This window comes from Arachis ipaensis, chromosome B09, assembly GCF_000816755.2.
Source record: "Arachis ipaensis cultivar K30076 chromosome B09, Araip1.1, whole genome shotgun sequence".
NCBI classification, from domain to species: domain Eukaryota; kingdom Viridiplantae; phylum Streptophyta; class Magnoliopsida; order Fabales; family Fabaceae; genus Arachis; species Arachis ipaensis.
In genome coordinates this window covers 1,871,496-1,881,150 of record NC_029793.2, presented here as the reverse complement: position 1 = coordinate 1,881,150, position 9,655 = coordinate 1,871,496, and the positions used below count along the sequence as shown (strand labels likewise).

At 31.0% G+C, this 9,655-nt stretch overlaps 2 protein-coding genes across 2 annotated transcripts; one reads left to right on the top strand and one right to left on the bottom strand.

Moving 5' to 3' along the window:
* Positions 2,620–5,509, bottom strand: LOC107619531 (palmitoyl-monogalactosyldiacylglycerol delta-7 desaturase, chloroplastic). Its single transcript, XM_021111230.1, has 6 exons — positions 4,722–5,509; positions 4,472–4,612; positions 4,202–4,342; positions 3,698–3,804; positions 3,353–3,545; positions 2,620–2,950 (listed from the first exon to the last, which is right to left on the bottom strand). The coding sequence occupies exons 1-6, from the start codon at positions 5,316–5,318 to the stop codon at positions 2,945–2,947; spliced, it is 1,185 nt and encodes a 394-aa protein (XP_020966889.1). The 5' UTR covers positions 5,319–5,509; the 3' UTR covers positions 2,620–2,944.
* LOC107619352 lies at positions 5,867–9,368 on the top strand. Its single transcript, XM_021111231.1, has 9 exons — positions 5,867–6,188; positions 6,869–6,995; positions 7,086–7,170; positions 7,420–7,498; positions 7,618–7,731; positions 8,092–8,204; positions 8,868–8,978; positions 9,072–9,209; positions 9,243–9,368. Exons 1-8 carry the CDS (start codon positions 6,104–6,106, stop codon positions 9,195–9,197), a joined length of 840 nt encoding a protein of 279 aa, XP_020966890.1. The 5' UTR covers positions 5,867–6,103; the 3' UTR covers positions 9,198–9,209; positions 9,243–9,368.

Genomic DNA, 9,655 nt, shown 5'->3' with positions numbered 1-9,655 from the left:
AAAATACCTGGTATTTTTGTTCATATCCTTCGCAAGTCATGATTGTGACATCTGTTTTCAATTCTTTCCTCATGTACTACTTCTCACAACAAGTTACTAGCGCCTTCCTTCTTGCTTCCACTATTCCATCACATACCCCATTACTTATTATGTCATCTATCTTCTTGATCTCTTCCTCAAACTTCATAATTTTCTTATCCATGTCATCAAAGTTGTCTCTGTGTCATCTCCCTAAAGGAATCGTCAAGGCCTTCAATTTGTCTGTGAAGTGCATGTCCCCTAAACCCCTCAATTCCTCTTTAACCATTTTTAGAAAATCTTTATGTGTAAACTATGAGTCTAGGCTTCGGAAAGGTCTTGGTCCACACTTTAACCTTGTATCTTCCACTATCATCGGGCAGTCATCTGACAAGCTCCTTGACCCTCCTCTCAAGGAAACTTCTAGGAACTCCTTAACCAATTTCAGACTAACTAAAACTCTATCAATCCGACTGCATGAACAACCTCTGAACCAGGTAAATTTTCGGTCATTGAACGGCAAGTCCATCAAATACATTTTTTATATCCACTTTTTAAATTCTTTATATTTATTATATTACTTTTGGTCTCTTTTTACTAATTGTAAATGTGAAAAAAAATTAATATTTCATAAATATTCACATATATAATAAAGTTATCATGGGCCAAAAAAGTTTACAAAAAAAAGGCGACTTATTTATGAACGAAATGAATATTATCTAACAATGTCTATAACAATTAAGCGAATTATTAACCATCTTCAAAGCTAACTAGTAGAAATTCAAACTTTATGTGCTTGGAGAACTTTTTAAGAATGCATGCAACATGTGAAAAATTAATATATAGTACTAATATTGAATATAACGCCCCATTTCATTCAAAATTATTAAATGGACGGTTACCCCAAAATGAAATTCCAAAATCATAAAGATTCATGGACGGTGTTTACTAAAATCAAAAGAAAACTATTAATTAATTAATAGTACCTAATGCGTTTAAACTTTTAAAAAAACATTTCAAACATTAAACTACTTAAAAAAGGTATTCAAAATCATCTAAAAATTGAAGGGAGAATGTTCTTATAGTGGTGGAAATTAAATTACAAATGAAGTTCAGTTGAATACACATTCAGTTAAAGAATATGTATATACAATAAAATAAAATTCTCGTAATAAAATGTTTTGGTTTTTAATTAGTGTTTAAGGAACTTATTTACTAACAAATTCTAAAATGAAAGTAGTACTAAAATGTGCAAATGGTAAGAGGGGTCCATTTTTATATGCAACTTAAGAGTATGATGAAATGCATAAAATTCTACTGATAAAATCATAGTATTAAACTAATTTGGGTTAGTCGAATAAACAACTTACTCATTCACTTAAATAAGTACAGAAGATTTGAATCTTACTTTGTGTATGCAAACAGACTCTTAAATAAAATTCATATTCGCGACGGATTAGTCTTACTTCCATCGAGCTTAAGAGTATGATGAAATGCATAAAATTCCACAGATAAAATCATAGTATTAAACTAATTTTGATAAAATCATTGTATTAAACTAATTTGGATTGGTCGAGTAAGCAGCTTACTCATTCACTTAAATAAGTACAGAAGATTTAAATCTTATTTTGTATATGCAGACCGACCCTTAAATAAAACTCATATTCGCGACGGATTAGTCTTACCCCATCGAGCTAGGAAATATCGTAGAAAAAAAAGTCATAATATTAATGTTGTCCTTGCTCACCACTACTAACAAAAACATGTGGATTATACTGTTCAATCGTGGGTTTTGATAATTCAAGATTCCAATTAACACAACACCATATTAAGAGGTTTTGGTCGCTTATGACTTTGGAAAAAATGAATCACACAATTTTGGATTTGTTTCTTTATTTATATAAGATAAGGCTCATGTTTTAAATACATTGGGAGAATTATAAACCATTAAAAGAAATTGGAATAAAATGGACGGAAGAAGAATAAAAATCATGCTCTGAAAATGGCATTTGCCTTTTCCCCAATGTGGGTGCAACTGTTGAACACCTTGAATTGGTATGAACCATGAAACATGAATCATTCTAAAAGGATTAATAATAATATTAATAACAAATCAGTATAATTTATTTTTTTTAACTAGTAATTAATTAGTTATATTTAAAACTTTTTGTTAAAAATATAATATTAATTAATATAATTAATCTATTATAATAAATTATATTTAATGTGTTAAAAGAAATAAATCAAAAAATACTTTTAGAAGCATGCCACGTCAACTTTATCATTAAGTGCAAAAATCCAATTTTTATATAATAGAATAGATAGATTTGTCATTCGGTAACTTCATTAACAATTTTTATTTAAATATTGACCAAACATATTTATGAAAATTTATCAATTTAGTTATTAAGTTATACTGAAAATATAGTTTATGTAATTGAAAAATGAACTAAATTAATAGATTTTGATAAATATATCTAGTTAAAATCTAATTATTTATGTCAAGTATTATGTATGTTGTTAATTAATATTTTTATTATCAATTGTTGATGAAAATTGTTAATGAAATTACTGAAGGGCAAATATGATTAATTTGTAATATTTAAAGGATTAATTTAATTAATAAAATTTTTCAAAAAAAAATTGAAAAATGACTCCATTTTTAGCTACTAATTTCACCATTAACCCCCTTTTTAAGTAAAATGGTTATAATTTTTTATATCTAAACTATTAGTGACCTTATACATAGGGAAGGTTATCAGGTGTACCGAGAACACCGGTGTTCCAGTTGTTTTAACCGTTGATCTTAATTATAAAAAATATATATAATATATATTAATTAAAATCAACGGTTAAAACAACTGGAACACCGATATTCCTCGGTACACCTGATAATTTTCCTATACATAGTCAAATCATACATTCATTATTCATGAATGCTGAAAGTAACGCCCAAAAAAGGGGACAAACAAACGGAAAAATTTCAAGTGTATCGGAGAATATATACCGGTGTTTCAGTTATTTTAACCGTTGATTTCAATTAATATATATTATATATATTTTTTATAATTCAGATCAACCGTTAAAACAACTGGAACACCGGTGTTCCAGATACACCTGAAACTCTTCCCAAACTATAAGCAACTTTTACTTGCCTAACAAAACAACTTTGCCATCAACAAAAGTACCACTCACTCAAATCCTCATTTGCCCAACTTGTTTATCTTTTTTTAAAATATTACTAATATACCCTTCTTTTTTCCCCTTCATACCACATAGGACTTGAACAAAGAACCATGTTTCATGTGGCTACTTTGAAATCTTGCACCATTCAATTGAATGCCATTTTTTGCTTGTGACTTTGAGAGGGTAGCTTCACATCAGTGGCCAATCCAATTGCTTGTAAGAACCTAACCACATACCAAGTCATGTCCAATTGCCACCACTCTAAGCCATGTCTAGCTGAATACTCAAATGCATGGTGGTTATTGTGCCAACCTTCACCAAATGCAAGCAATGCCACCCACCTAATCAAATAACATGTAAAATTAGCACAATAATTAAGGATAAAGTACCCTAATATCCATGAGATTTAGGTGATATTATACACAATACCCCTCATTTTGTTCAATCAAATTATAAGCTTATAACATAGTTGAAAGATTGAAAATAGAAATACCAATTGTTTCTGGATAAGTCCTTGGTGTTCCATGATTGATTCCCCCATACATGGCAAGCTGAATTTACCAACCAAGTTATGTGGTACACCCAAACAATCCTCACACCCTGTGTTCATGTAACCAATTCATGCATAAGCTTCAAGTAAATACTCCCTATATCTACAAAGTTTAAGTAGATAACATATATATAAAACTCAGGTGCAGTTAACTTCACGTAAAGTTGATAGTTGAGAGCGGTTAAATGATTTAACTGATGTGACTAAATTTTCATCTAACGGCTCTCAGTTATCAACTTAACGTGAAGTTACTGCACCTTGAGTTTCCACCATATAACAAATGAATTGAAAATGGAAAGTATATGATTGATTTTACTTCTTTACTTCACAACTTTTTGAATGTATAAAATAAGATATTGCCAACTTGACATTGCATTCCAAAATTGACCTCATTTTAATTTGTCATATATCTATTCAAATAAGTGATATTAAAGAAAATTATGTTACCATTCCCCAAACAAGAAAAGGAAATCCTCCAATGGCATAAAGAAGAGCTCCCAAAGCAAGTGGATGAACAATGTAACTACTTCTTATAAACCTATAAAAAGATTGTTTCTCTAAATCACCAACATTGTTTGTCTCCCCACACTGCAAACATATACATTCAACAACAATAAAATTTATGTACTATTGAATTAACATGTGGGAAATTAACAAAAAGACAGAGAAATAGGAAAATAGTTGAAATTACTCAAATGAATGGAATTCCTATAATACCCTTTCTATGATAGAATTTGTATCAAATAGCCAACTCATATGGCTGAACCAGAATCCTTCAGTGGGGCTATGAGGGTCTCTCTCTGAATCACAGAATTGGTGATGGTACCTATGAGTGCTAACCCAATCAATTGGGTTACCCTGAAAAAAAAAATCATTTTTCTTCTTCAATTCAGTCCCAAGCATTTATAAAAATATGTATTTGAGTGAAATTAAAAATAATGATGAATTAGAAGAAAAAGAATTGCACCTGAAGAGCAAGAACTCCACAATAGGCAAATGTATATTCAAGCCATTTGGGAAGCTTGAAGCTCCTATGAGAAAGGTTTCTATGGAAAGAGAGTGTGATACCAAATAGACCAGTCACAACATACAAAGCCAAAGCAACACAAAGAGCATGGAAATTGAATTGAAATGGTGCAAAGAGACTAAGAACATGCATGGCAAGAACAACACCAGCAGTTCCAACATCCAATGAGTTCCATTTCCTTCCAAATAACACTTTCCTCTCTCTCTCCACAACCACATCAGATAGCAGAATCCTTCTCTGATTCCTCAATGGCCCTTGCTCTTGTTGTTCTTGTTCTGGTGGCACCAAAGGTTCTGAGGAAAATGCAGCATTTGCTGCTGTTATTGGCTTCTTGTTATTGTTATAGGTAATAAAGTTGTGATTTTGAAGAGTGAATTTTCTTGGGTTTGAGTTAAAGTTACAAACTTTAATGGTTTTAACATTGTTTGTGAAGGATCCAAGACCAATCACAGTTTTGTTCAACCTTGGAATTGCACAGTGAACAGTGGTAATTTGGTTAAGAAGAGGGTGTTTAGGCTGTGATGTGATCAGAGCCATGAAGGGAAAAAAAAAATGACCCTTTTTGTTAAAAGACCCTTGTTTTTGTTAAAATGAAAAACAATGAATAAGGCCTTAAAAAATTGTACTATTTTGTGGGTGGAGAATAGGAGAATCTTGGGTTTGGGTTTTTAAGAGGGTTTTATGTTGTTGGGGTTTGATTTTGGTGATTGTGATGTGGCAAGTGACCCACAATTTGTGGTGGAAGTCACTTGTGGGGAAAATGGAGTTTTAATTTAACTAGTTAATTAATTAATTTTTCATGAAAATTGTGGCATGAAGTTATAAAGCAAGTGGGAGAAAAAAAAGGAGAAAGAAAGTATAGGAGGATAAGGCAATCCTTGAAGTTTATTGGCCTATGAATGGGATTTCCCTAAAGTAATAAGGTCCAGATATTTTCATTGCTTAGATAACCCTTTTGTTTTCTTTTGTTTTTTGTTTTTTGTTTTATCCTCATTACTACTACAACTTCTGATGTTTTCTTTTAAATTGGTGTTATTTATTTATAATGGAAAAAAGACTAATTACAAGATTCATTTCTATTTTATTTTCCAAAATTTTGGTTTAATAGGGTGTTATAGTTGTGTCTTACCATTTGCCACTTCTCACTTTCCCACACGCAAACTTAAAAAATATCTCTTTGCTATTAAAATATCTTACTATATGATATATGATGATTTAGTTATACTTTGCATCATCATTCTTTCTAACCTCAAAGAGAAAGAGGGTGGTGGAGAAGTAAAGCAAATTTGAAGGCACAAAAAGAGTGTGAGTGATTTGATTCAATGATGGCTGCAACAACAAATGTATCAATGTTTGGTTATTCCACGCAACCTTGTGTTTCTCCTACCACCATTCAAAACACGCTTGGTTAGTCTTCTAATACGCGTTTATTTCATTTTAGTTATGTAATTTTAAGAATCAATTAAAACGCCACATGTTTAGTTATGTTTAGTTTAGTTTAGCTTTTGATTATAATGATCATTATATAATTCTGGAAACTCAGGAGCAACCAACTTCACGTGAAGTTATAACTGAAAGTCGTTAGATGAAAATTTAATCAAATCAGTCAAATCATTTAACGGTTCTTAACTATCAATTACACATGAAGCTGACTGCGCTTGAATTTTCACCTTAAGTCCGAAGACTTTTAGAAGATATAAACACTATAGATTTTGTGTCAAGTTTCTCCACCAAAGTAGGAACTATAACAGATTATCATTACATTGAAATTGAATTCACATGAACTTTGATATGAGGCTAAGATATGTTATGTGCTAATAATCTTCACCAACAACCTTATTATATGACTCATGGCAATTATTTTACTTAAACTGGTAAAAAGGTGATGATTCTATATTTATAGTCAGTATTTTCATTCATAATGTTTATAGAGTTATAATATATAGAAAATCACATATAAAATACACAAATTTCATAAGAACCTTCATGTTTAAGAATCCTTTGTTTATTTCATAAGTGGAAATGTGAATTCTTTGTAACAGAATGTGTATGAGATGATCTAAATCAGTGTAACATTTGTGATGCAGCCAATAATTTTCTCAATGTTTCACTACCAAGATGTTACCCCATGAAGAAGAGAAATGTGAAAGCAAGTAAAAGGATTAGTGCTGCTGCTGCTGCTGTTGCAACAACTCCAAATCAGGAAATTCAGGAGTATGAATTCTCACTGAAATAACATTTTCTATTTTGGTTTTGATTCAGATTAATTTCAACTATAATTTTATTTTATTTTAACTTTTTTAGGTACAAGCTTCCATCATGGGCCATGTTTGAACTTGGGAGGGCACCTGTATATTGGAAAACCATGAATGGCCTCCCTCCAACTTCAGTATGTGTAACATACGGTGAAAACTCAGGTGCAGTCGACTTCACGTGAAGTTAATAGCCGAGAGCTGTTAGATAAAAATTTAGTCAAATCAGTCAAATCATCCAAAGACTCTCAATTATCAACTCCACGTGAAGTCGACTGCACCTGAGTTTCCACCATAACATACACTATCACATTGTATTATAACTAATTCTGAATTATTACATTTCAGTGAAATAGTTTAACTTTTTATTTTTTTATTTCTTTCAGGGAGAAAAGCTAAAGCTTTTTTACAATCCAGCAGCAGCTCAACTTGCACCTAATGAAGAATTTGGAGTTGCTTTTAATGGTACTAGTTTTTTACCAAGTATTTAGTTGTCACTGCATTTTTGAATAAATAGTCCACATAGATAAATTTCCATTTTTCTTTTTTTTTCTCTTCTTCCAATTTTATGTAAAAATTTTCAGGAGGTTTTAATCAGCCAATTATGTGTGGTGGTGAGCCAAGGGCTATGCTAAGAAAAGACAGAGGCAAAGCTGATAGGCCAATTTATACCATCCAAATATGCATTCCTAAGCATGGTAAATTTATTTTAGAGAAAAGGACGAATAGGTCCTGACCTTTTGTTCCGCGAACATTTTCGTCCCTAACCATTGAAAAATACTTTTAAGTTTCTGACCTTCACAAAACTTGGACGGATCAGTCTCTGACGGAGGCATTTGGACGGAGGGACTGATCCGTCCAAGTTTTGTGAAGGTCAGAGACTTAAAAATATTTTTCAATGGTCAGGGACAAAAATGTCCGCAGGACAAAAGGTCAGGGATCTATTTGTCATTTTCTCTTTATTTTATTTCTCTCAAAATGGAAGTGTACACTCTTGAGAAAAACCATTTAGATTGCATTGTGGTGTTGTTAACTTGTTATTGTTCTCTTGTGTATAGCTTTGAACTTGATCTTCTCATTCACAAATGGAGTGGACTGGGATGGTCCATATAGGTTGCAGTTTCAAGTTCCCAAAGGTTTTCAGAACAAGCCAATTGAATTCTTTAATGAGGTAATAATAATAATCATAATTCTTTATTTTTTATTGTGAGATTGTAAATGGTTAAAAACTCCTACATAAGTAAAAATTAAATTAAATAATTGTTGTCCGGATATATGATTACACAAACCATATTCTAGTAAAATTGGGTAATAGAAGACACGAAATTATTGTTAACCCTCTCATTCTAAACTTGTAATTTTTCACCGTGGAGACGTAACTGTGTAGGACTCTCGACTCCAACACTTAAATTAAGATAAATTGCGAGAATTTCTAAGTTAGAAGTCATAATAAGCAAAAAGAAAGAGCAATTCTAGTAGATAAGTGAAAATCTACTCGACTATATTATTAAATTTATCAATTCACTTCTTGATAACTTATCATTAGAAGGGGTAGCTACACATATAGTGTTTAACTTGCTATTATGATAATTTAGTTAACATGATCTTAAATGGGTTATGTTAGGTACTTTGTTGAACAATGGGCCCTAAAATTGGCCAAATTCAAATAAAACACACTACATTCCAAATTACTCACTTAAATCTTAATATTAGAATAACCATCTGCACACTTAATGAATTGAACATTTGATATATTTATTGTTCACATTGTTTAATATTTTCATTTTCTACCTATACTATACTTTTCTGTATTTAATTTGTGACTTTGGTGTAGGGATTGGCAGAGGAACTGAGTAAAGATGGAGCATGTGAGAAAGCAATATTCCCAGACACAAGTGTAGTCATGACCAGATGTGCTATAACTGGTAACTTATCGTTAGAAGGGGTAAGTGCAAAGACATTATAGCATCTTCATTTGATTTATATATGTAATTGATTGCTAAACCTTTTTGATTAAGTATATAATTTCACAATGCAGGGTGATAGATGCAATCTAGATCTTGTTCCAGGGTGCACAGATCCTAACTCAATAGAGTTCAACCCACTAGCCACTTTTGATGATGGAACATGCCCAATTGATGCTGATTCTGATCCTGAGGATTAGAATTGTATATATATACATTTTATTATATTTAAGAAAAAAATTTAAATATACCTAAAATACTGATCTTTTAGTAATTTTAACCGCTAATTTTAATTAATATATATTATATATATTTTTTATAATTAAAATTAACGGTTAAAGTTACTAGAACATTGGTATTTCAGATACACTTAAAAGTCTTGTTTAATACATATTATTGTTGATTTGAATACTCAAGTATATATAAAAGTTCTGTATATTCCAATTCTACTCTGCACTGAAAAAATGGCAATACATAACTGCCCCATCAACCTTAGATAGTAATGAGTGTAAAATCTTGCAAGTTTAGGTCTATTATTTCTCTTTCTGAAAATGAAGTGTTTATACTTATATAGCATGCATGTAATGATGTGAAGAATAGTATAAATAAATATATAGAAATGTACTATTACAAACCATTAAAATAGTACTATGTTATG